At 52.6% G+C, this 26954-nt stretch overlaps 1 protein-coding gene across 4 annotated transcripts; it reads right to left on the reverse strand.

Moving 5' to 3' along the window:
• Positions 1–107: 107 nt before the first annotated feature.
• Vdac1 (voltage dependent anion channel 1) lies at positions 108–25926 on the reverse strand. Of its 4 annotated transcripts, none has more exons than XM_063230628.1 (9): positions 25903–25926; positions 15776–15845; positions 15222–15271; positions 14381–14533; positions 14213–14265; positions 5092–5319; positions 3120–3270; positions 1859–1916; positions 108–1042 (listed from the first exon to the last, which is right to left on the reverse strand). In XM_063230628.1, exons 2-9 carry the CDS (start codon positions 15840–15842, stop codon positions 951–953), a joined length of 852 nt encoding a protein of 283 aa, XP_063086698.1. In that variant the 5' UTR covers positions 15843–15845; positions 25903–25926; the 3' UTR covers positions 108–950. The 4 variants fall into 4 exon arrangements, with proteins under 4 accessions (XP_063086698.1, XP_063086697.1, XP_063086696.1 ...); XM_063230627.1 differs by having other exon boundaries at positions 15776–15848; positions 25903–25923; XM_063230626.1 differs by lacking the exon at positions 25903–25926 and adding an exon at positions 25301–25431 and having other exon boundaries at positions 15776–15848.
• Positions 25927–26954: the final 1028 nt, after the last annotated feature.

Consider the following 26954-nt stretch of genomic DNA (forward strand, 5'->3'; position numbering starts at 1 on the left):
TAGGCATCAAAAGAGAGAGAATACAAAACACACTAACAGAGCAAGGGGAATCAGACAAATCTGAACACGTTCCGTTTGCATGTTTATCAATAAAGACAACAGAAAGAGGAGGTTTCAATATTTTATTCAAGTTTTATCTTAAGTGATGTTAATTACAGCATTTGAAGGGGAGAATCTAATTCCACACAAAATGGAAGACTCTAAAATGTACCAAATAAATTGCTGAAAAATAAACTGAGTGGTAAGAATACACCATACACCCAAGTTAGCTTCCTAGTGTTGTCACCGCGTGATTGCAGACTTCCCAGCTCACAGCTGGTCATACACTGATGCAAGGGCAAAAAAAACCCACAACATAAAAAGGAATTAAATCCTGAATGACTGGCTTCGTCCCATCCCCCCTCGCCACCCCAAAATGGCACAAAAGGAGCAGCTACTGCTCCCTGTGGACTACTTTTGGTGTATAAGAGGCGATGAGGAGCTGGGGTGGGAACAGGTTGTGAAGGTCTGTCTAAAAAAGTCCCTTCCACACGAGCTTGTACACACCCTCGAGCCATGAGCTTCTCACCAGTCAGGGTTAGGAAACCAAGGTCTCATTCTCAAAGTCACAACTCATTCATTTACTCAACACAGATTTACAAAGTGCCTACACATTATCAGCTTCCACTGGCAGCCATGTCTAAATTTTTCAAAAGGGAACCTGGCATCTCTAGGGGGGCCACCACGTTCCCCCACGTGTACTGCTGAAAGGACCTTTTCAGAATCAGGTTTCTTCTGTACCTCTGGATCGGTAACACCTTAAAGCTGAATCATCTTTCACCTGGAGGTCTAACATGATTTTTTTTTTAGCGATTCTTGCATCCCAGACATACAACATTACAAGGTACACTAAATTCTGAAGGTAGCTATGCTGCAAAATAGTTTAAAATTAACAATTGTACAGTATGCATTTATGCTTGAAACTCCAATCCTAGACCAAGTTTGTGGCCACCGGCGTTGACATTCTTGCCGTCCAGCAGGGCTGAGAGTGTCAGTTTGATCCCTGCAGAGGGGGAAAAGCAGGCAGAGGAAAGGGGAGGGTTGGAGGAAGCCAGAGAAAGGTTAACAGCCAATTCAGGCTCCAGGTGCAATCAGCACAGCTGAAGGAGGGGCTCCTTCCATCCTTGGTCCTTACCACAACCTGACCTACGTCTCCCCAGACCCAGAGCCTGCCTAAATCCACACTGTGGGAACTTTCTTTCCTTCTCATCATCCCGCTGCTACGATTAGTCTGTCTATCCCACCCGTAAGCGTCTCGTGAGGGGGAACCCCACTCCTGAATCCACCTGGGGCGTACATTCACCTTCACCATGCCTGCGGCACACGTGTGGTGTATACACATGCACGAGGCCAACTGATCCTCCCAGGCGTGACTTGGTTGTGATATCAGGTAATCTTAGCCTTCTGGGCTTCAAAAGCAATAGCCCAGCCTCGCTGACTGCGGGCAAAGCTACAAACCACTCCTTTCATTTCTTTTGTCTTTTTATCACACTGGTGATTTAGAGGCCAGCTGTGAGAACTCTCTAGAAATAAGTATCAAACACTATGTACACAGTAAGAAAAAAAAATAAGAAATACACATAGTAGCTTTGATCTTGTTTTCTCTCATTTACTATTTCTCATTTTGTCTAAATGATTTGGAGTGACTGTTTGGCATCTTTTTAAATATTTAATTACAAAACTTCATATATGTTCATTAGCCTGACCTGTATAGGCATTTTATCTTATTTTTTATATAGGCATTTTATAGCAATAGCATAAATCCACAAACCCACACTGCAACTTAAGAGAACTGCTTTCACACACAAGCAACACATACCTGGCTTTAGGGTCTGAGTGTATCCTAAACCAATCAGGCTGGAGTTGTTCACTTTGGCCTAGAAAAGAAAAAGATAGAACAGTGAAAATGCTAAGTGTTTCATCCTTCCATCCGCAAAATGAATAAGAGCTTTTTATTCCAGCAAGCCTGGGCTTTAGAATCAGTCTTTCCCCATCCCCACCGCACTTGTGACATTCAGCACGAAATAAATACAGTAGACGCACAGGTTCCTGCTCAAAGTGTGTGAGCTCTGGTATGCTCCGCACAACCAAAGCGGGAGAATGACAGCTGTTGGCAAACAGAAACCTTTCTCTGTTTTTCGTTTCTTTCTTCCTTTTTTGGTATCGGGGATCAAGCTCACAAACTTTTGCTTGCCAGGCAGGCACTTGAGCCGCTGAGCTACATCCCCGGCCCACAGCATCCCTTCTAACTCTTCTTTTTGGCTCATAACATCAAAACAGTGAGGCTCTTTCCTTTGTTTTTAATGTGCCTAAAGCTGAGGAAGCCAAATTCAGTTTCTAGGTCAGGAGACTTAAAATGGACCATGTACAAATCACACAGCCAGCAGATGCCATTCCGCAGCCGAAGCTGCCTCTTCCCACCCCTCGGGGTGCAGAGTCACGATGCTGTGGCAACGGAAATGAGCCCCACGGGATTTACTGCAAAACCTGGGCAGCAAGTCAGCCACCCTCGAGCATACCTACCACTCTCTTAATAATGCACTGCAGGGACTAAAAAGGAGAATGACACAGGAGGACCAAAGTAAACACTAAAACTCTCGCTTCAGGGCACCCCTCTTTACAGTTTGCACTATGGACCAGGGCCTGGCGGAAGGAAAAGGCTCAGGAAGAAGGTCATCTGATCAATTCGGGCCCCACTTTTCACCCTCTGTGTGCCTATGACCAAGTTACCCATCCTCTGCCCTAAGCTGCTAGTTCTTCCTGGGTAAAAACAAGGATAATCTGAAACATAAAATTTAAAAAATATATTAAAAAAGAATCTAGGAAGGAAACAAAATAGTGTCCATATCAAGTGGGCCTACATGCAAACATCCCCAGCACGTATTACCATTATGCTTACTGCTTTTTGTTTGGGGGAGGTTTCTTGTGTTTTGCTTTTGTTTTTAAGACAGGGTCTCACTCTGCAGTTCAGGCTGGCCTCAAACTCACAGTGACCCGAGACACTGTTTGGAGCTCTTTCCACAGTGGGGGCCTCTTAGATGAAACAATCCTGACAGAGGAGCGACTCCGCACACACTCACCGAGAAGCAGGCGTCAGGGTCGATCTGATACTTGGCTGCGATTCCAAAGCGAGTGTTGCTGTTTCCTGCTGTCCAGGCAAGATTGACAGCAGTCTCCAGCTTCTTGTTCACTTTCTGGTAAATGGAGCCACCAAATTCTGTCCCGTCATTCCTGCAAACAAGCACAGCAGAGATGCCAAGCTGACCAGGGAAAGTAAGCTGGTGCCCACAGAGCTGCCCATGATGGCGGAAAATCCACACACACTAGAAATGGACTGAACCAGGCTGCCTGGAGTTGACCAAATTCCATGAAACAGGAACTAAACACAAAAGTCAGACAGGAATGGGACAGACTGGGCAGCGGCACACACCCTGAAACCCCGCCCCTTGGGGGGGGAGCTGAGCCAGGAGATCACAAAGTCAAGGCCAGCCTGGGCTACACTGCAACTTTAAAGCCAGCCTAATGCCCAAATTTTGCCCGAGCTTCAGCCAGACACTGTGCTTCCAGCAAATACAGGGGAGAGCCCAGGTGCCCTGACTCACAGGGAATCTGTGGTCTTCAAACAGCCCAAGCTTAACAGAGCAGCAGCCTATGGCAAATAACAGGATTTCTCATGGCTTTAATGTAATAGTCAAATGAGGAAATGGCTTGGCCTTAAATGTGTTGTTGCTGTTCAAAGGTCACAATTTCCAGAACATTCTAAAACCACAAATGCAACACTCCTGTACTGGGGCTTTCAAAGCCGTAAGAAGGAGCTCCCTGCTCCAGTTCACCCAGAGGAGCACGAGGCATATCTGTTCCACATCTGGGCGCAGCAACACCGGGGCAGCCAGGAGGCGGTGAGTTGGCCAACTCCACGCCAGTCCCCTCGTGATTGACTGAAAATGCTGAGCCTCAGGATCGGGTCAGGGAGGGAATGGAGCAGCCTTGGGGCCTCAGAACTGATGCCGGCCCCCAGTCCTAACCCCAGGAAGCACCTGGTATTTCTAGTCAGAGTTCTGAACGTAAATTTCTATGCCTTATCTTTCCTATGTCCCTTTTTAAAAAGTTAACATACAACTGAACTGACCTAGATTTCTATAAATTTCAACACGTATGCAGATCTGCATAATCAGCATGACACTCAGGACACAGAATAGTTCCACCAGCCCCGACCCTCTCAAGGTACCCGCCCTCGGAACCACACCTGCCTGTCCCCTCAACCGCCACTGGACTGTCCACCTCTCTAGCCCTCTGAGCCTTTTTTAGTTTTAAAAGACTCAATGTTTTAATCTAATGCTTCTAAGATTTCACAAATTGACACAACACCCGGGCCACAAGAAAGTTTTTTTCCCTTTGGCGCCCTCTAGTGGAAAGAAAGACAGTTGGTAAAGTTCTACCCACCTGGTGCCACCAGCTCACTCATAAAACTAGCTAAAATCAAATTATTTTGATGGTTAAGTTGTTTCGCTTAACCTATGTCGTCGTGTATCTCAACTCTCAGGTCTGATCATCCTGGGCCCTCGCAAACCTACCCTGTGTTCCTCACTTTCCTTCACCAGACTGCCCGACAGTTACTAAACTGTTAAACACCCAACCATGCAGAGAAAACACTTGGTATGTCACTGGGCTCAGCACCCCTCGCCTTGCCTGCCACCACTGCATCTCATTAAGCACAGCAAGGGGAACCCCAAGCAGGAAGCAAGCTGCGTCTCTTCTAGCCGTCCCCTAATTTGATAACCAAAGGATCTCCAGAGCCCGGAAGATTTCAGGGACGTGAACTGCTTCAGCCCTCCAGGGAGTCATGAGTCATTTGGTGGGGACTGGTAGCCATATCTGTGGTTCAGACTAGAGAGAATCTAAGACAATTTAGGAAATGGGTGGGCGGGAAACAAATGCGAGCAGATCGCTTGGCTTCTCGGATGCCAGTGAACTGCATTACTGGTGATTCAAATTTAAGCCAGAGAACCAAGAGCAGCCTCCCTCCCGCTGGAACCGGAAACGTCCACTCACACGTTAGTGTGGAGCTGGAACTCATCCGTCTTGTAGCCAACGGCGAAGTTGCTCTGGGTCACTCGGGACTTTGCGGTCTCGAAATTCATCTGGTAGCCGGCCAGCCAGCCCTCGTAGCCCAGCACCAGGGCTCCGCGGATCGAAGGCCCCGCGATGTCGAAGTCCACATCGCAGCCCAGGTTGATGTGTTCCCGCTTGTACCCCGTCTTGATTTTAGCATTTTTCTTCCTGAAGGAAAAGCAGTTCTATTAAAATCGGAAACTAACTCACCTTTTTATAATCATGCCCAAAAATTCCCCCCCAAAATATATATTTTTTTAAATTCCTGTTTAAATGAGTGAGTCCGTGTGGGAATGCTTTTTTAAGAAGCCAGGGCTGGGGCTGGGGATTTAGCTCAGCGGCATAAGCGCCTGCCTTGCAAGCAGGCAGTCATGAGTTCGATCCCTGGTACCGATAAAAAACGAAAAAGACAAAAAAAAAGAAGCCAGGGCCCCAGTTCTCCTGTAAGCAGCTGCTGTGTCACAAGGAGCAGGACACTGCCACCCCGAGCCTGGAATCCAGTCTCCAGGAAACCACACAAATAAAGTGAGGGAAGAGGAGAGCCAGGCAGGCAGGGCTAAGTCAGTTCCCCTTCTGCCTTCCCCACCACCTCATGGGGCAGTGGGCACAGGCTCAGGAGGCAGAGCGCAGAGCCCAGCAACTACGAACAGGTGTACCCACCACCTCCCGAGCCTGTGCAAGACACACACCCAGCAGAAGGCGAATACCTGAACAGGGAGACCATCGCAGAAAATGAAGACGCAGCTAATCCTTTCTAAGTGAGCACAATAGAGGTGAGACCCACTGAGCACAGAATTGGGAGAACCCGGGGTCCTGCAGTTCTGGGGCCCAGGAGTCCTGGGTGGCCAGACAGGACCCCCAGTTCAGCCTGCCAACGCCACATTCAGCGCCCCACTGCCCCTTCTTCCAGCTCATCTGCAAACTCAAGTGTCACCATGCCTCTGAACCAAAGTAAACGGTGGAGAACAAGTCTACATCTGGCAAATAAAATCAGAACTGTTCACCCCATTGTCTGGGTCACACAGCGAGCAGGGGCTCCGTGGTCCCAGCCACACTCTCGGCAGAGACCACAGCAGAGACCGACCGGGTCGGGCTGCGGTCCTGGCTACTCCTGGCTTTCTTTACTCACACTCAGGCTGTGCATACTAAACTCTGTTCACTCCTCGCAGGAACCACTGGTTCTTGGAGATCTGGCCCATCACAGGGCCGGGCAGGACGCGGATGAGATAAAGCCTGAAATGTCTCTCAAAGAGGGTCTAATGGCAGACTTGGGAGAGGCTCAAAGATGGGACATTGTGTGAGCATCAGTAAGAATAACAGCAGATTAGAACATGTAAAGCACGTTTAGTCTAGGAATTGATAAAGGCAGGAGAATGAATGCAAGTTCAAGGCCTGGCTGGGCCACACAGGGAGTTCACAGCCAGGCTGCTGGATAGCCTGTCTCAAAAAAAAAAAAGGCTGCAGAGCTGTAACTGAATTTTCTTCGAAGTTTTCATGGACTACTTGATTCTGCAGGGGAAAATCGTGAAATAATCAAAGCTTCGATCAATCCTGTATAGTATCGCCTATTCGACTGAGGCAAAGTGCAAAGAGTCATAAAGGATGGATGGAAGGGGCTGCATGGATGCACCTCTCACACCAGGGAAGCAGACCAGGGAACACAGGCGAGGAGAGGCAGGAGGGGAGAGAAGCAGAACAAAGATCTGCCACGTTCGGGAGCCCAATGAACTGAATGAATGTAAACACAGGACGCAGTAACAGAAGCTAAGATTAATCATAAGCACCTGCCTGGCAAACACAAGGTCCTGAGTTAACTCCCGGTACCAAAAATAAATAAATAAAATTTGTAATTGGGCCGGGGACACAGCTCAGCAATACAAGTGCTTGCCTGGCAACTGCAAGGTCCTGAGTTCAAGTCCCTGGTACCCCCTCCCCAAAAAAGAGATGGTGATGTACATATACCCACTCCCTAAGATGGCTGTGAACTGCATGAACTATAAACATGCTAATCAAATAAAAAAACTTTAAAAATCAAGTGAATCTAAGCACATTGACTTGTCAATATTGAAGAATTATGGGTATCTTTTTTTCAATGTACTCATCATACTACTATTATGCTTTTTTAAAAGAACTCTTACCACTTAAAGATGTATGTTAAAATGTTTACAGATGATGTTATGCACACCACTTGTAAGCTAACACCGGTGGAGGGACACTCTGTGGATGGCTGTCTAAATAGACCACCACTGGACATGCATTGATAATTACCAAGCTGGGTGCTGGAATATAACGTGGGTTTAGCATCCTTTTCTATGTAATTTTGAAATTTTGAATCCTAACATTTAAACAGGTTCTCAATAAGACAAGTATGTGAGAGGTCACAGTAGTAAGCAAAGCCACCACCCTTCCCCATGACAGAGAGACCTGCATCTCGGGACCTCACTTCTGTTCAAGTTGCTTCCGTCACTCCAGCAAGCTTTGAAGAGAAACAGCAGCAACCAATTATCTCTCGAAAAGAAAAACACAATTTCTCCTAGCTTCTTGCTTTGTTAGTGGCAGAAGACTGGGTTTGGAGACCAGGGTGAGTGGGGCAAATGATCGTAACTTAGCTGACTTCAGAAGAGAGGAAGGCTGCAGAACGTTCCAACAGCGCGTCTCGTAAGCAGCAACTAAAACGCTCCTGCTGACCCCAAAGACAGATGCCACTCCAGGCCCTCTGGCCAGAAAGTGGTCTTCACACCTTGGGTCTGGCCCAAGGTGGTCTGCAGTGCCCAGCAGCGCAGGCTTCTCCCCAGGTTTGTTCCCTTCTAGCCCGGTGACCGCAGTGGGGAGCCTGTTCTTTCCCAGGTATCACCGGCATTTTTACAGAGCTGTTTAAGCAACGGTGCTACTGTGACCAGTCCCAGTGAGTCTTGTGTCTAATGCATGGGTGGCAGCTGGCTTCCTTTGTGCAGATGCTGAGGATGAGGTCAGCAGCCCCAGAAAATGAGGTCCCTTGCCGCTTCTTCGGGAGCCAGGTGCCTCCCAGCAGCAGCACCCCTTGGCACCACAGACGGCAAGTGTCCATCCCAGTCTCCATCGCAAGCCTGGAAACTTCCCTCAGCAACCCCAGTGGGGACTCAGACGCGGTGCCCGTGACTTTACCTTCTAGAAACCACCGCCCTCCAGGGTAAGGCGGTGCTCTCCTCGGAGACCTCTGTCTCCGAGCATGACAAGCACGACATGAACCTGGCACACTTCAGTTATGGTGGATACACTGTGTCAACCTGAGAAGTCTAGAAGCCTAGCTGACTCCCACTCCTCCATCCCGGGGTGCACAGGACAAGCCCTCCCATTCTAGGATACTGTTCATTGTGTCAACTCGAGAAGCTCAGAGGTTTCACTAAGTGACTCAGCAGGGCGCCAGGGTCTCTAGTTTGTAAAATCATCAGCCTGTGCAGAAGGAGGGCAGGCGGGTGGTGAGTGCTACACCCACCCCAGGGGAGCAGCCTGACACAGTGAAGGCAGACAGGAGGGCCTGAGTGCTGGGTCTCTGCAGGAGCTCCAGCCTCCGCCTTCAGCTGGAAGGAGGTCTCCTGGCTTCTGGTACAGATTCTTTGGCTTCCAAGGACTCTTCATCCTTGGTTGTAGACTCTTCAGCCCTCCATCGTAGATTCTTCAGGATCCATCGTAGACCCATTGGCCTCCTGATGGACTTGCACTGGACACTGCAGTAAGCTCCGCCCTTGGGCCGGGCCCTTCAGCCTCCAGCATGCAGACCCCTGGACCACTGTGAGCCCATTTCGTAACTTCTCATGCATTTATGTATCTTGGGTTATGGCTGTTTCTCTAGTAAACCCTGACTGGTTCTAAAACAAAAAATACAGACACGGTCAAAAGCAAGGAGAGGCACTTGTGCAAAGCACACAGGGTGCCGCCCTGAAAGAGCTCCCAGGGGCCCCAAGCGAGGCAACGTGAGCAACACGATAAATGATGTCACACATGACAGCCCGCAGTATAAAATAAAAGGCAGGGATGTGGCTCAGAGGTAGACCACTCACCGAACACGTGAGAGGTCCTGAGTTCAATCCCAGCACCACAAAAAAATTTCAAAACTAATAAAATAATAGAGTAAGTGCCCATGAGCCGGGCACAGTGGCACATTACAGTGGCCTGTAATCCCAGCACCTGGGAGGCTGAAGCAGGAGAGCACTGTGAGTCCGAGGCCAGACTGAACTCCATAGTGAAACCCTGTCTCAAAAAGTCAAAAAATACTAAATGCCCACAAATTCGTACTAATGTAAGTAAATAAGGAGAAAGAACAGCTACTTTTTTACAGTAGAATCCCAATTTTAAAGTAAGCGAATCCTTTTGAGAATGGAAAACTCCTCATTTGCCAACCCACTCGCTGGAACGGGAATCACCAAGGCCCTGCATGCCCAGAGTCGGCGTGCACGAGAAGCAGGAGGCTGCGGCTGGCACAGCACAGCACTGCGTCCTCTCAGCCTTCTGAAGTAGCAGGAATATACCGTGAACAATAAAAACTACAGTAGAGCAAACACTTAAACCAGCACAGGGGTCATTTATTGTGACCACCTATTATGTAATACACACTTTGGGGGAAGAGGCAGCACTAGTGACTGGACCTTTGCACTGAGCTACACGCCCAGTCCTAGTATTTTTTTTTTTCCATTTTAAGATAGTCTTGCTAAATCACTAAGTTAGTTGGACTCAAATTCTTGGCCCTCCCTGCCTCAGCCTCCAGTGGAGGACCACCAGGATGGGAATCTCCTTGAATAAAGGGCAATTATGTCCATTTTGGCTCCACCAGGTCCTATCTCCATGTACTGATATGTACAGAGCTGTCCAGGCCATTTCTTTAGCCTCTCAGCAATGTAAATAGGGCTGGCTGAGGTGCTGATGAGTAATCTTTGAAGCCGGGTGACAGTTGCTGCTGTGGGGCCACTGTTCCACACTGTCAACTGGGCTGAGCCTCAGATAAGAGGCTGTGACTCCCCAGGGCAGAAAAGTTTACATATCAGACCCGAAGCACCTACCCCAAAACATGAGATGCTATCGCAGTTGTGTTATGCAGATCACTATTTCTGCACATCCTTCCCTCTGCATCCTGCAGAGGTGATCAGGCTGCCTGTCCAGCCCAGCTCTCGGCACTCACGAATGTCCCACCACTCCCACGGTCTCCCATCCTCAGGCCACTCCCTTCTTCCGCAGTTAATAAAATCCAGGCTGGCCCTGGGGTTGTGGCCTTCATTCCTGTGAACCACCTTCTCAGCCGGACTCGAGGGACCCCCTCTGCTCCCCACAACTGTATATATGTCTTAGTGTCTTTATTCTCACCGTGAGTTGTACTGGAAGTGGTAGATGGGAATTAACTTATTGGAATTTCAATACCTTTTTCATGGCATTACGAATATAAACTTCCTAGATGGACACTAGGACTAGGAAGGGCTCTCTATAGCCCCCACCGTGCTGGGACCACAGGTGCACACCACACCGTGTCCAGACATACGTGCTATATCATACTTTTATACAACTGGCAGCCCAGCAGGTGTGTCCACAGCAGCATTCCCACAAACATGTGAGTAATGCTTTGTACTGTGATGTCACTGGACAGGAGGAATTTTTCAGCCTCATTACAATCTTATGCAACCACAGTCCTCCATGGCTGGGGTATAGCTCGGTGATAGGGCACCAGCCTGGCACACGTGAGGTGCTGGGTTCATCCCCACCAGTGCCAAAAAAACCAAAGACCAACAGAAATGTTATTATGAGTAACTCACTATGTGACTATCTGAGCTATAGTTATGGATGACGTTACCACTAGGGGATGCTCAGGAAGTAATACAGGGGAGCTTTACTACTATTTTTATCAGTTTTAAATGAAATTCTGCACGAAAAGTATAAAATTAGTTTGAAAAAAAGTTACATTTAAGGAGGGTAGGGAAGGGGGGGAATGAAACAGATTTTATCATGGGTGTCAGTTACTTTTGTCTTGTTGCTGAGACAAAATTGACACCCAAAATGAAGGAAGGAGAGGTTTACTTAGCTCAGAGTTTGTGGAGGTTTCAGTTCATACTTAGCTGGCTCCAAGCCAGAGTGGCTCTTGGCAAAAGGCAGCGGTTCATGGTGGCAGAAAACAGCTAAAGCAGTCAGAGCAAAAGGGGAGGAGAAAGAAGACTCCATCCCCTATGCTGTGTGTAGGCTACCCGCCCTAGGCTGGGTGTAGCACTCACACCCATAAACCCAGCACTGCACCATGAATCGGTCACAAATTCTATAAGCCTGCCCCTGACCGCATGAGGCTTTGGGGGAACGTCTAGACACAAACCATAACATGACGTATAGGTACAAGTTCTCTATGATGAGTGTGACGGTTATGTATACCTAAAATGTACCAATAAAACCTAATACAAAAAAAGTTACATTTAAGGAGAAAACCACTTTCTGTTTAACTGCAGGACCTAAAAACTACTCTGCCACCTTCCACAAGTAAGGGCAAATCCCTTTTGAATTCCAAGCACGAAGTCCAGGCAGCAAACGCAAGCACAAGGCTCTTCCCCTGCCCCACATCCCGTCAGAATCTGGATAACTTCTCCCCAACAGAAAGTCAGCGTGCAACACAGCAATGGCCCCAGCGGAGGGACACAAGAAGGAGAAGCAGGAGTCTCCAGACCAGGCCGGTGTCCCCAGACTGTCGCAAGTTAAGAGAGGACCTCTCTCCAGAGGACAGGAGCCCTGCCTGCCCAGTGGGGCTCACTGCACCCTCCCTCTAATAAACAGCAGTGGGGAGAGGCGAGGAGGGGGAAATGGGAAGAGGACATGAAATAGCAAGTGAACCTCCTAATGCCACTGAGCCACACTGCTGAAGACACGGAAATGGTAAATTCAAACTTCCCTTGACCCCACCAGCAGTGTGGAAAATGCCTTCCCTGCGCTTACAAGTACCACTGTTACAGGCAGCTGAGCCAGTTAAAAATATTATAGGCAGTCAGACAGGGCTAGGCCCTCGAGGAAGCTGGCACAGAGGACCAGATATCTGATGACCTTGGAGGGGTCACACACCTCTTGCTGTGCACAGGCCAGGTCTCAAGACAGAAAGCAAATGCAAGCTCACCCTTAAGTATAATCCTTAGAGATTAAATCTGGATCACCTTGTCACCATCCCAATCTCTAAGGAAGTCACAGCTCTCTAAGAATGCCCGCTTTCTACATGGCTCGCTTCCCCATTTGTGTCCAATGTAATCAATTTTACCTAAACTATTGATATTATTGGCAAACTATAGTTATGTCCCACCTTATGCCCTTCTGCCTTATCTTACCCCACCTTGAACCCATGATTTCCCTCTATAAAAGCCCCTGGAAAAAGACAGTCCTAAACAGTCCTAGACCCACTTGGGACCCTCTTCTGTCTCTCTCCAGACAGAAGCTTTCTTTCTCTCAATAAATACATTCTACTCTTCACCTCCGTTGTTCCTAAAATTCATTCTTCGGTTTTAGAGAACATGAACTCTCGGACATAGTAAGTCGGGAGTGTATTCCACAAGGAAGTAGTTTCTCCCAGCTACTTGGAAAAGCACCCAGAACACTCTGGGAGGCTGAGGCAGGAGGATCACAAGTTTTAGACCAGCCTAGGCAACTTAATGACTTAGAGAAACCCTGTCTCAAACTAAAAAAAATGTTTAAGGGATGTGGATATAGTTTAGTAGGACAGCCCTGGGTTCAATCTCCGGTACCTAAAAAAAAAATAGTAAAATAAAATACAAAGGCAGAAGGAAAGAGAAGCTGAAGCAGACACACAGGACTCTGTCCAGCCTTCCAATGTCAATAAACAAACGCCTACCTGCTAGTGCCCACAGGGCCTGCCCAGGGAGGGAAGTGCAGCCTCAGGGCCGCCCCACCGGCAAGGCCTCAGATTTCCTGAGCAGTATGCTGGGAGAAGGGCCCTGCACACCTCATGGGCTGGTGACATAAACCCTGTAGCTTCTGTATCCAAATGTCACCTGCTGCCACCAGCCCTGGCCACCTACATGACCAGCTCCACAAAATGGGGCACAACAAGGCCCCTTGGTGCAGCCTGCCACCAAGCACAGTGACAGTGCAGAACCTGGACGGAAAGCACCACAATTATACCTGCCCGTAAGCCCAGCTACTGGAGGGTCACCAAGTCCAAGGCCAGCCTAGGCAACTTAGCAAGCCTCTCTCATAATAAATGTAACACAAAACATAAAATAACTAGCCGGGCGTGGTGGCACACAAGAGGCTGAGGCTAAGGCTGGAGGACCATTGTAAATTCCAGAACAGCCTGGGCTACAAAGCAAACTCAAGGTCAACCTGAACAGCATAGTGAGACCCTGTCTCAAAAAGACAAAAAAATAAAACCAGCTGGGAAATAGCTCAGAACTTATCTGATGGGCACAAGGGCCTAGGACTGGAGGAAAGAAGAGGGTGATGAAGAAGAGAGAGGAGAGAGGAAGACAGGACAGACAGACTGCTCAACAATGGGTCCTCACTGTCCATTAAAGAAGCATTTGGGGCCAGGGATTTAGCTCAGTGGCATAAGCGTCTGCCTTGCAAGTACAGGGTCATGAGTTCAATCCCCGGCACAAAAAATAAATAAAATTAAATTTAAAAAAAAGCATTTGAGGTGGGGGCCACAGTCTGGCCTGGGACCCTCAGATCCTGCAGAGAGGCACAAGGCCAATCATGGAGTCTCTTAGAACCATGGCTTGGGCTGGGAATGAAGCCCAGTGGTAGATGCTTGCCTAGCATGTGTAAAGCCCTGGTCTCCCTCCCCAGCAAAACACACACACACACACACACCCAATATCACCTAATACCATTCCTGCCCAAGGAGTGTCCATGCCAGAGCAGTTCATTCATGGATAGACCCAGATGTGTCATGAGCTCCAAGCCAACCACAGAACTTGAATCTCCAGGTCAAGGAGGCCACTGGTGCCCTTCAGGTAGCATCAGTCCCCTCCCCCAAACCGTGTCACAAATAGCTTCCAGGACCAGCAACATCACACAACATCCTCATGGCGAAATGAGAAGAGAATCCTACCCGGTGTTAGGCGAGAAGGACGAATCAAAAGTCAGCTTCAGTCCATGTGCAAGCTAGACCGGAAAGACAAGCGACACAGGTGAGTCATGAGACAGCTGGCCAGGGGCCAGGTGCCAGGTGCCAGGGGCCAGGTGCGGAGGAGGAAAGGAAACCACGCCTTTCCGCTACCTGATCTTCCACGGTGATCTCGCTGCCCAGGGTGTTGTCCGTGTTCCATTTCTCGGTGAAAGTCAGGCCGTACTCGGTCCACCTGTACTTGGTTTCCAGGCTGCCTGTCACTTTGGTGGTCTCTGTGTTGGCTGAGCCGGAGCTTGTGAATTCCTGCGAAGGAAAGGACCAGTCACAGCCTGCAGCCCAGCACAGGCACCCTCACCCTGCACCTCAACGCAGTGCTTGCCTTGGGGGCACAGGTGAGCCCTGGAGCATGGGCAGGAGCACCTGCCACCCAAGGGAATCCTGTGGTGAATTCTTCATGTGGAGACAGCTTCCTGCCTCCTCCGTGTTCTCAAGTCTGGACACTTCTGGGGCACCCTGCTTCCCCCCTGCCTCCAACCTAGTACAGAGAAGAGGCGCGAAGCCAACGGGGCAGAAACTCGCACCCAGAACTCCTCCCTCCAACACCTGCAGCAGGTGCCCTCTAACGGGGCTGCTTAGATTTCTTTTAAACATTCAACAATTACGTGACACTGAACACAGATCAAGGAAGGAGCTGGGGAACGGCTCAGTGGAAGAGCGCAAGCTCAGCTCCATCAAAGCCCTGGGAGCCCACTCAACAACAGAACCAAAAAACAGAGACGTAAGGAAAACCACAGCTGAGGACACCCCCATTCTCTTGCATGAACTGGGGGCGGGCTGGCATGGCTCCCCAGAGCAGCGGTCAGGCAGGTAGGACAATGTGACAACCCCAGAGGACTACAACCTTCCGCCCTCCCTGCCAGGGCATGGCAGGTACCTGGTGGTGGCCAGTGAGTGACAAATACCCAAAGGTCCTGTGCTGGGGACAACTTACCAGTCCATTCTCGGACTTGGTTTTCAAATCGAGTTTTATTAATCCAAACCCTAAGGGAAGAAGACAGACATAAGCAGCATGTACAACCCGCCCAGCACAGCAAGCCCGCCTCCCTTCCGGCTGTCCGAATGGGCTTTTGAAACAAGCGCGCCAGAGGGGTCAGGGTGTCCGGGCCCCTGTACCACCGCCACTGCAGCAGACAGACAGGCACGGATTGGGAGGTGCCTGGCAGCTGGAGGGCAGTGGCCAAGCCCTGTGGATGCCACGGGCTAAATTTAGAAGCCGTGCTCCACTGCTGCAGGACACAGCATGGCTTCCTGCTTGCAAGAGAAAAGGAGAAAGTCACCTTGCAGGTTGCGATTCCCAAGCTGGCCCCTCTGTGCCAGCTCACAAGCAGCCACCGGGACCTCATTTTTCTCTTCCTGACAGCAAACTTCTTACAGCTGCCTGACCCAGGCCTCCCCAGCTGTTACAGGTAAAATCACTGGGGTGTCTGGGAGCCCCTCCTTCCTTCCCTCCCTCCCAGTCTCCTCCAGAAACACTCAGAGACTCACCGTAGCCCTTGGTGAAGACGTCCCTAGCAGACTTGCCAAGATCGGCGTACGTGGGCGGCACGGCCATCTTCTGCTACAATAAAAGAACCGCCAGAATAAATGCATCGGTAATTATGGAAATTAGTTTACCATCAGTGAAAATTATTAGGCACCATTAACAACCAATAAAAATTATCCAGCAGCGGGAGTCGCGGGCACCGGATCCTCCGCCCAGGTGTGAGCAATCCCACGTGTGCTGCCTGAGCCTTTGGGGTCAGAGTTTGAGCCCTCAGGAAGTCTCCATTGATAGGGGATCAGCCTGACCTTGGCCCAGAACAGACTAAAAACAGACTAGCGGTCAGTAAATATTTGCTGAATGAATTAACTTCAAAGATGCATTCCCATGAGCACGCTGCTTCTCCAAGGTAGAGGATTCTTGCCAATTACACGATCTTCTTACAAAATGTCGGCTGCTGGGACCTTAAATACACCGACCAGATACCAGAGCTTTCAATGGCAACGTCTTCCACGAGGTTCTGATTTCATTCATTCAACAAATGTTCATGAGAGTACCTACTGCTCCAGCATGGGCCCAACTCTTCACTCTAGGATCACCTGCTTTCAGAGAATACAATAAAACCTAACAGAGCAGGCAGCCCTCACATGGAAGAAACCCAACAGAATACAAAAAAGAAACCACTCCAGCATGGCTTTATTTTAAAAACCAACTATCGAGTAGGGTGTGGTGGCACAGCTTGTCATTCCAGCACTCGGGACACTGAGGCAAGAGGATCCTGGCAAGTTTGAGACCAGCCTGGGCTACAAAGTGAGCTCAAGGCCAGCCTGCACTGCATAGAGAGACCCTGTCTCAAGGCAATAACTCAATTAAAGAGCACTTGCTTGGCATTTGTAAAGCCCTGGGTTCAACTCCCTGTACCACCAAAACACAATGAAAAGCTTGGTATTATTACCGATCACTAAGCCAATGAACATTTATAAAGCATCCCGAGGTTCAAGAGGCTGTAGCTCAGTCTTTGCCCTAATGAGCCACAGTACCCAATGGGAGGCTGTGCTTGCTAAGCTGTGTGCACTGAACCAAAACCCTGATCCAGGACAGCGGGGCTTGTGTGTGAGAACAGCAGCCTGCTGAGTACCTCACTGGGCCTGCACACACGCTCTGCAGTTCCAGCCGGGACTGGAGGTCCAGGCCTTGCTTTGCTTGTTTCAGATGCATTGCTAATTTTGCTCTCTCCGCTCACCCATGTGTCACAGAGAGAAGTGAGCGGTTTGGCCTGTCCTATTTTTGTGGCTGCCGTTGTTCTTTCTTGCACATGAGCGGGCTGGAACCATGGGCAGCTCAGTCCACATTAGGTCTGGCTACAGAGAGGACAGAGGATCCAGGTCGGGCCGCGCCTGCCAGCCCTGCCAGGTCTGGGAACTCCCCCTGCTTCCCGCTTGTTCCTCTCCCCCAAACCAACCCTGTGGGCTGTCTGTCACTGACACAGGCCAGGAGCCCACTCGCAGGTCCTGGAGGAAGGGCGCTAGCCTGAGGGACAGATGGGCCTGGCCTCTTTGGGAGAGAAGCCGACAGGAAACAACCCTGGACTGAAAGCTGAGTGACACAGTCTCATGTGACCCTGCAGCACAGCCTGGCGAAGGACCCAGAACACGGTGCATCCCTGCCAGGGCTAACCAGCCATCATCCATTGGTGGTCAATGGTCAGTGGCCAGGGGAATGTCTTTCTTTCCTGCTGCCCCTCTCTGCCTGGAAGGCAACATCTCTGCTGAGCTTCCTCCCAACCCTAACCCAGAACCAGGGCCTTCCTGGATCCTCTCCCCTAGGGCCCCAGAAGAGACCTTCCAGCAGCCGCCCCCAGCAGCAGCCTTCACATCTGGTCTGGTCCCTCACTCAGGGAGAAAGCAGAATGCTCATCATTTAATGTCCCCCAAATACCCTTTCTCACTCCTAATCCCCAAACCCAACAGGAGAGCCACCTGTCCAAAAAAAACCCCAAAAAACAAAAAACAAAAACCACACCATCCAGAGCAAACATCAGCTATAGCTCAAGGACACTAAGAAGATTAGCCAAGGACCAGAGAGGCAGAGACACAGAGTAGCAGAGCTCAGAAGAGCGGCCTTGAAGGTGCTCAGAGAAGGCCGGTAAGCCCGTGTTTCCCCTTCTGGAAGCTCCACCACACGCCGGTTACCTGGTACCCGCTGAATGGATGTGCCCTGGCAACTCCATCACTTCTGGCCGGCCACTCTGGAAGCTAGTGCTCTCATGCGTCACTTCCCTGCTGCAGCTCCCTAGACATGGACAGCAGCACGACCACTGCCCCACCCCCGGGACAGCTGCTGCTCAACACGGCACCGTGCAGCAGTGGACCCTGGACGGATAGAGTCAGACCAGCCCGGGCCTGGGCCCCAGCACTGAAAGCAGGATGCCGGTGGCTTGCCACTCGCCAGAGGCCCAGTTGCCATGCAGCCGACACCGCCCTGCCGGCTCCCACGCACCCACACCCCTCGGGGGCTGCATCCATGTGACGGGACTAAGTAAAGGCCGGAGACACTAGGCTCTGCCCTCCCTGAGAAGCCAGCCTTCTTAACAATCCAACAGCAATTTAGTGGGGGCTGGGGATTTAGTTCAGCAGCATAAGCACCTGCCTTGCAAGCACATGGTGTGAGTTCGATCCCTGGTACCAAAAAAAAAAATCCAACAGTACACAAAGAATAGTTCTCAGGAACTATTTGTAGGGTGGAAACGGTGGTGTGTATAGTGTTTTCTGAAGCCAAGACTAAAGGGAAGGGAGACAACAATCTGCTCTCACTCAGCCTGCGGCGAGCTGACTTGGAAACCTGGCCAGGCCCTGGCCCCTCCCAGCCCTTCCACCCATATCTGCTCTCAGAGGCTCACGGTCTGCTCCTGCTCAGCAACAACCTGACCTGCGGCAGCTAGCAACCTCTGGCCTACAGAAGCCCAAGCCCTAACGGCCAGGAAGGAAACGGGGCAGTCCAGCGAGAACCAGGCTGCCAGTACTGCCCAGCATCAATCAGAAGAAAGACAGGCCCACAGCTGTCTGCCTGGGGGACAACTCTGGGGAAGAGCCCAGGAGTTTCACGTGGGTGACAGGCAGGGTCAGGCTGAGCAGACCTGCCTGCAGTCACTGAGACTTTGGGAAGATCCAGCAAGTAACACCAAGAGACAGGAGGAGTCCCTGCTTCCCCTCCTGGCTGGCCAGCCTACCTACCCAACCGTTCCCTGGCTGACCTTGAACAAATTATGCAAGATCCACTCCAGGGCAGGAATGTAAATCCAGCCATATGAGAAGCCCAGAGGGGAATGATAGTACCACTCTTACATAACCTCCATCCTGGGGGGGAGGACCGAGCGCCAGGGAGGGGGCAGATCACCCCACCCCCACTCATCAGCCTGTGGCAGTGAGTGACAGCTGCACTGCTCCTGTGCCCTCACCCCCCACACACACCCAAACCACACCCTTTTCAAAGCTCTTCAGAAGCTGTCATGCATAAACCTATTCAAAATATGGGAAAACGGATTTGTATAAAGATGGCAAATCCTGGTGCAGGGCAGGTATTCAGCATTAGCATATGTTCCAAGTGGCGAGCAACAGCAACGGAGCTAGTTGGCTTCATACTGTATGTAGGCCTGGAGTCCCAGCTACTAGCCAAACTAAGGCAGGAGGGTCAATAAGCCCAGGAGCTCAAGGCAGACTGTACAGAAGACTTCCATCCCCCTCAAAAAAGTATTGCTGGGGCTGGGGATATAGCTCAGCAGCATAAGCGGGCGCAAGATCCTAAATTCAATCCCTGGTGCAAAAAAAAAAAAAGTATTGCTGGACTGTGAGAGAGGAGTAGAAACTTTGTATCTGACAGTAGAAGCTAAATAATTACAATGTAACCACAAAATAGCTCACAGCTCCCAAGGCAGCTGTGGAGACAGGGAGAGACCCCACAGTAGCAGCTTATATGGGCACCCTCATGCCTACCCCACTGTGGCATAAGGGGAGCTGAACTCAGGTAAGACTGTCCCACCCCCAAGAAGTTCACTTAGCCAGCAGATGTGCAAAACTGTAAGGATGATAACCAATGTCAGCGAAAGAGAGGGAGACTCTGGTCACTCCTGTTCTCATCTGTGTAAACACAGATTTTGGAGGCCAACTGCCAGGCAGCTGAGGTGACATTAACCCCAGGGGCAACCCGAACCCACAGGAGTAGCCTAGGCTTACAGATAAGTACCTGAGAATGTTCACAGCAGCATTATTTATGACACAGAACCCAGAAGCAATGTAAATGTCCACCAGAAGGACAGACAGACAGAAGTTAAGGTATTTGTAAACCAAAGAGTACTACATGGAATCAAAAATGAGGCTGATTTATATGGTGGGGGGACTGAAAGCTGTCTGTGGTTCCGCTGAATTAAAAAAGGCAGGTCACAAAAAAAATGCACATTCTGCACTGGGATGAAACCTTTGTACATACACAACTAGACATGCCAGGGAATCTAGGAATGGACAGGACAGTGTGTGGGCAGCACCTGAAGCTGCCTCTGGAGACAGAAGGCTTGGGAAAGTGCCAAGTTCAGGTAAGATTTTCACTGTTTACTCTGCTTTGTTATTTAATCTGTTTGTGTAGACTGATGATTTTTCTACCAGCAGAAAACTGTAAACACCAGCCATGTCCCCATCCGTTGCTGCAAGCAGAGATGTCAGAGGGAAAAGCTACCCAGGTGGTGTCCACGCAGTTCCAAGAACGGATTCAAACACAGGCAGTGTCGTCAGACAGGCCCATGTGGGCACATTTCACCCCCAGTGACCTCCCAGGGCAGGAGCGGGCAGAGCTGGGGCACCCAGACGAGTACACAGCACTCCTGCCACACCGGCCTCTGCTGCCCACATGTGGGCTCCCTCCTGATACCGAGCACTGCTAAACAGCTCCTGACAGCATGGCTCCTCCGGCAGGGGGATCCAGGCAGGGACCCTCAGTGCCCTCGGGGAGCCGCGACCCCAAAGATGGTTGATCCAGGGAACTGCATGGCTGTGGGTCTACAAGATTCAGCCAGGAACGGCTGGAAGAAGCCTCTTCAACATATAGCCGCCTGGGAGTGGAGACTCTGCCTCCAAAGGCAAAAGAGTGGCAGGGCTAGCACCCAAAGACCAGGACCACCCTGCATGGCTTGCAGCCCAGTCAGGTGACTACAGGACACAGTGGTGATGGGAGGGCTGTAAGCCTTGGGTATTAATGGGGACCCCACACTGCCCACACCTTGGCGAACGACCCTTTCACTAAAGTGGCTGGCTGCGCAACCTTGGACAATCCACTTACATTCAAAGAACCTCACTTTGCTTATCTATAAAATGGGACTAACAAAAATGCCCTCTCAAAGGAAACTGTCAGAAGGACTAAGCAAGTAAAATAGGTGGCATGCTTAGAAATGCCTGGCACAGGAGGCACACTTAATCAGCTGTCTGTGGTACCCACAATCCACTACACTGGCCACCCTCTGCCCTCCGGGATGTACCCACATCCTGCTTTTTGGCCCAGAACTGATCGCTACACCCTATTAACTATCCATGGACCTAAGGCTGGATCCAGCCAATGGGAGGCACTCACAAAAGATGGGAATTCTGGGAGAACCTGGGTCAGGGTGCTTGTACCCCTGAGCCTCTCCTTGCTGGGCAGCAACCACTTCCCTCTTCCCAAGGCCATAACCCCTCTCCCTTCTCCCTATCTCTGGTTCTCTCAGTTTCCCTAAGTGTCCCCTCTCCCCTCCATGAGCCTCCTGTGACAATTTCTCCAGTGCCATGCTGGCTGGTCTGCCAGACTGCAGTCCACAGAAGGGGCACTGGACCATGAAAAAGCACCTGCCCCAACCCTAGGGATAAAGAGAAGATACTTCCCAGCAGGAGGCAAGCCCCACCCTAAAAGCCACCTCAGAAGGGCGAGCACTTTGGAGGTCTGCACACACACCCAGGTGCGCACACACACAGGTGCACACACACACAGGCGCACGCACAGGGGCACGCACACATGCACCAGTACTTCCCCCCAAAAAAAGGCAGCCAGGGAACAGAACCGAGCTGGCAAAGATAATGGTTTTGTGCTTGAGTAGCAGGGCTGTGATCACAGGGCAGCTGCCCTCCCCCCACCCCCTTCCACAACCATCTCACAGGGGCAGCCCGGCTTTCCAGGTGCTGCTTCTATTTTAAAACACCCTGGAAGCTGGGCCACCCCACCCCAGCACAGCCTCCCACATGACTCAGGAGAATGTAGCTGACTCAGGGGCAGCCTTGCCCACCAGCCCATAGGTCCGGGGAGAAGCCCTGGGCTGGCAGCCGTCGTGCCAGAGTCTACGTCCAGGCATAGCCAGGGCCCTGGCCTGATCTCAGGTGGTTCAAGTTTGCTGGACCCTCACTGCCTGGTTTGACCCCCTGGGGTAACAGGGACAATACCTGCAGGTGGCCTCAGCAGTCAAGAAGACCGGAGTCCCAAATCTCCTCTACCCTTTTTGAGGCGTGTGACCCTGGGCAAGTCACAGCCTCTCCGTGCCTCATTCTCTTTCGGGGAAAGCCCACCAGTCCTCCAGGACTGTTACTGGTTCATTAATATAAAACGCTCAACACCATGGCGCGTGCACAGGGAGCACTAACAAACACAGCCAGTGTTTCATGACAGGTTTCCTGCTGCTCACTGTTATTTCTCACTGTAACGACGGCTGCTGAGCACGCTGCCAAGAGGTCAGCCTGAACAGCAGGGTCCAAAATTGGCCCTGCCCACAATAAAGCCTGGCCAGGTCCTAGAGAGTGGGCCCAGCTCATCCCAGGTCAGACTGCCCCTTCCAACATACAGTGCACCACTGCCCTTGCCACAAACAGCGATGCCCCTGCCAACCACAGTCCAGGCCCACTGGCCTATGGCCAGCTCATGCCGCTCTGTAGGAAGGAAAAACATCTCCCATCCAAAGAGCAATATCCACACTGCGAAAGGCACTAAAACCTATTAGCTCCTCCCAGCGGCTTCTGGGTGTAGCCAGAGAGCACAGTACCGGTCTGGCAGTGCAGGGGTGAGTCCCAGCGTGCCACCACCCAGCTGTGCAACCCCAAAGGGTCACCTCACCAGTGACCAGGCCTCTGACCAGTGAAATGCAAGCAGAACCCATCTCCAGAGCTCCCAAGACCATCAGATTTGAGGCCACAGAAAACACACACAGAGCCCCCCAAAGTGCCAAGCAGGCTCTCAATAAATAACCATAACCACCACAATCGCACTCAGAGAAACTGAGGCAGAAGGAGGCGACTTAACCGGTACTAGAATCTGCAGCTCTTATTAGGTCACTATTGTAAGCTCAGGCCACTCTCTAGGTCTCTTTCCACCAAGTGTGGATAAAGAGTTGGGCTTGCCCCTCACCCTGAAGCCCCCATGAATAAGCAGCAAAGTACAGGAACCCACAGGCTGGGCTGAGGACTGCACTGGTCACCTCTGTCTGGGGGAGCCCAGCATCATGGATTATAGCCCCTCTCCACAGCCCTCTCCACTTCCTGGCTTGGGCAGCCCTCAGTAACTCCACTAGGGAGCCCACTGGCAAATTCCAGGGAGGCCAAGTGGCCATCAAAGCCCCAAGTTGCACCTCGCTTCCAAGACGCCTTGCTCAGGACAAGCCCAGCTGAGACACCACACAACCACCATCTTGGGCAGAGTGCCACTCACCCCTGTCACCTAGCTCCAAGCCTGGGAACACCAGTCTGACGGGTTTCCTGTGGGACTCTCAGTCACAAACCAAAGATGTGTGCAAGGCAGTTAACTCAAGTCAGAAAACACTCTTTGCCTGTCCCTGCTCTCGGGCTGTATGCATCCTTGTGGTCCTTTAAACACTGGAGGCTTCCTGCAGCAGGCAAGGCTATTTCTAGAAATGAGAGGTCTCAAAAAGACATCCAGGACCGCGACACTGTAGTCTAGGCCTACAGACCGCATGCCCACTTAATAATTCCAAAAATACTTTCCCTGCAGTACTGGGGACTGAACCCAGGGCCTTCACACTTAGTTCTAGCCCCACTGAGTTACATCCCCAGCCCTTCTTACTTTCCCCACAGGGTCTCATTAAGTCCCAAGCAAGATCTAAACTTGGAACCCTCCTGTCTCAGCCTCCCAAGCACTGGGATCACAGCTGTGTGCCACTGCACCCAGATCAATAATTCCACAAATACTTAAAGTGCACCTGCTATGTGTCATGGAGGAGAATAGTAAAGTGAATCCACTATCAATAAAGACCTTATCGGGGCTGGGGATTTAACTCAGCGGCATAAGCGCCTGCCTTGCAAGCAGGCAGTCGTGAGTTCGATCCCTGGTACCGATAAAAAGGGAAAAGACAAAAAAAAAAAAGACCTTATCAAGAGTCTACTGTGGGCCGGGGCCCCATTCCGGACAGTCCAAAGTGGGGGTGTGGAGAAAGAAAGCAGGCCCTGGTCTATCCTGGCACTGCCAGCAACAGACAGCAGTGGAGGAGAAGAAGCCCTTTCCCCTGGGGCTCTGGTCCGGAGCTGTGGAGCCGGGCGGGCCCAGCACCAGCTCGCTGCTACCGCAGTCAAGGTCTGCACGCTGGAACCTTCTCCTTCAGTCTGTCAATATGTAAACCCGCAGGACTTCTCCTGAGTTACCCTCAAAGTTACAGCTACCTTGAAAGTATACAACTGCTTTTTCTTGACACTGCAACAAAGTTTAAACCAGCAGAGGCAGCGTTTATGGAATCCCTTGCGGAACACCACGTGGAGCAAAGCTCCGAAGCTTTTCGGGCCGCCCGGAAGCCACAAGGGTAAGTGTCACGGCTCCTACGGAGGCCCTCTGCGGGCCAGCGCGGTTCGGCAATCTGCACGACAAGCAGCTGCGTGTTCTTCCCGAAGCCCAGCGGACTAATGGCTCCCGTCCTGCCCGCGATGAGGAAACTGAAGTTTGGTGTCTTCCCAGCTGTGTGACCTTGGACAAATCTCTAGGGCCGCGGGCCGTCGGGCTCGCAGCCAGCGCCCTGCACGCTGTCTCACTTGGCGAATGAATGGGCCGCGGGAGCGAGGAGCCTCCGAGTCGCGGAGGCCACAGGCCCGCCGGAGCCCCTCCCGGGCCAAGCCGCGGCCGAGGTGCACTCTGGGCCGCGTCGCCCCGGGGAGGGCGCAGGCTCCGCGGGAGGCGCCGGGCGCCAGCGTCCCCGAGCGGCGGGGCTCCGGGAGCTCAGCCCTGCGGCGGCCCGACGCGCGTGGGCGGCGGGGGTCCCCGAGGCCGGGCGGCCGCGGACAGGCCCGGGCGGAAGGCGCCGCCGGGAAGGTCACCAGGCCTGGGCCGCGCTGCACGCGGCGGGGCGCGCCTTCCGCGCCCTCCCCGGCCGCCGCCCGCCGCCCGCAGCAGGCCCTGCGGACCCGCGCCCCGCGCCGCCCGGCCAGCCCCGCGCGCCGCCCGCTCCCCGCGCCCCGGTGTCCGCGCCCCGCGGCCTCCCCGGGCCTCCCCGTGGCCTCCCCACGGCCCCCGGGCGCGGCGCCTACCTCGGCGGCGGTGGCGGCGGTGGCGGCGGCGCGGGTGCGGCGCGGGGAGCGGGGCGGAGAGCGGCGGCCGGCCGGGCGGGGCGCGGGGCGCGGGGCGGGGCGCACGGACGGCGGCGGCGCGGCCCCGCCCTCTCCCCGCCCACCCGCCCCGGCCGCTGTCGGCTCCGCCTTCCGGGCGCGCTCGGGGTCTGCGTGCGGCCGGGCACGGCGGGTCCCCGCAGGGTCCCCCGGGACACCCCTCCCCGAGGTCACGCGGGGAGCTCTGGCTCGGGAGGCGGCGGCACGGAGCGCGGCGGCCCGCGGCCCCAGGAGCGCTCCCCTCCCGGTGCGTAGCGACCGAGCTGCAAACCCGCAGCGTGCGCATCTCCCCGGCGAAGCTGCGAGCAGCCGCCTCCCCGCGTTTGTAAAGAAAAATAAGCAAAATGAGTTTCCGCGAGGCGCATCTCCGGGAACCCAGCAGGCCAGGCCCGGTCGCCCGCGGGGCCCGGGTGCTGTGTGTGGAGTGCACGGTCGCCGTCGAAGCAAGGTCCCCGCGTCCCGCGCCAGGCCCACCCGAGCAGGCTTGCAGAATGAATGGGTTCGCGGCGGCTGGGCCCACCGACCTGCTGAAGGCTCGAGGTGGAGGAGGCGCCGGCCGACAGCGTCAGGACACAGCGGGCTGGGCGAAGCGCTGGCGACCCTGTCCCCGGAAGCAGCCGGGCAGGCTGCTGGGTGCGAAGCAGAGTAACCCGGAAAGCGGCAGAGCCAGTTAGGCCCGCTGCGGAGAGGATGCTGAGAAACCGATAAGAGGGGGCAGGCTGACCTAGGGGACGTCTTGGGCCTGTGGGCAGGGAAGTGGGCGCACAGCCAAGAATATGAAGAAATGCCCTTGGAAGTCCAGCTGGGAGCCGCAAGCCTGTTACCCCAGCATCTGGGGGGCTCGGGCAGGCACACTGCAAGTTCAAGTCAACCTGGTTATCTTGGCGAGACCCTGTCTCAAAAGACTCAGAGAGGGCTGAGGGATACAGTTCTTATGCAACATGTGCAAAACCCGGGTTCAGTCCGCAGCGCACATACGCAAAGATCCTGGGGAGCAGAGGATAGGTGACGGGCCCCTCCCAAGCTCAGAGGTTGCTCCACCTCAGACTGGGGTCTCCCCACCTGATAGGACCAGGCCACCCCCAGAAACTGGCCAGCAGGGAAAGATGCTGAGTCTGCCGCCAGGGCAGTGAGGGAAGGCAGAATTGGGGAACCTCACTTGTCCCTAGGCCAGCAAGGGCCAGCCATGAGGCTGGGAATCAGTGTCCAAGGTGCTCCTCTCCTCTCAGCACCACCCTGAGAGTCCCTCAAGACCCTCAGCCTGGAGCGAGCTGTGCCGGCTTCTGCTCCTGGTGGCTCTGTCTGTGTGAGCCCCCTCCCTGGCTGTGAACCGGGGTAAGAAGTCTGGCTTCTCAGGGATCTTAAAGCCCTGTGTTGAAATCTATGGGCGACTCCTAGGCCTGCCAGCAGCCTTTTATACCTGTGCCCCCACACCTCACACACCCCCAAGCCCAGCACCGTCTGCCATAGCTGATTGGGCAGGGGGGTGAGCACCTGATCCAGGCCAACCAATCACATCCTCCCTTGCAAATGTGAATTAAGGATCCCAGGGTGGGTGAAAGTGAGGCCAAAGGGT

Source organism: Cavia porcellus, unplaced genomic scaffold (genome assembly GCF_034190915.1).
Source record: "Cavia porcellus strain 051 isolate PalLab524CR breed Dunkin Hartley unplaced genomic scaffold, mCavPor4.1 scaffold_19, whole genome shotgun sequence".
Taxonomy (NCBI): Eukaryota; Metazoa; Chordata; class Mammalia; order Rodentia; family Caviidae; genus Cavia; species Cavia porcellus.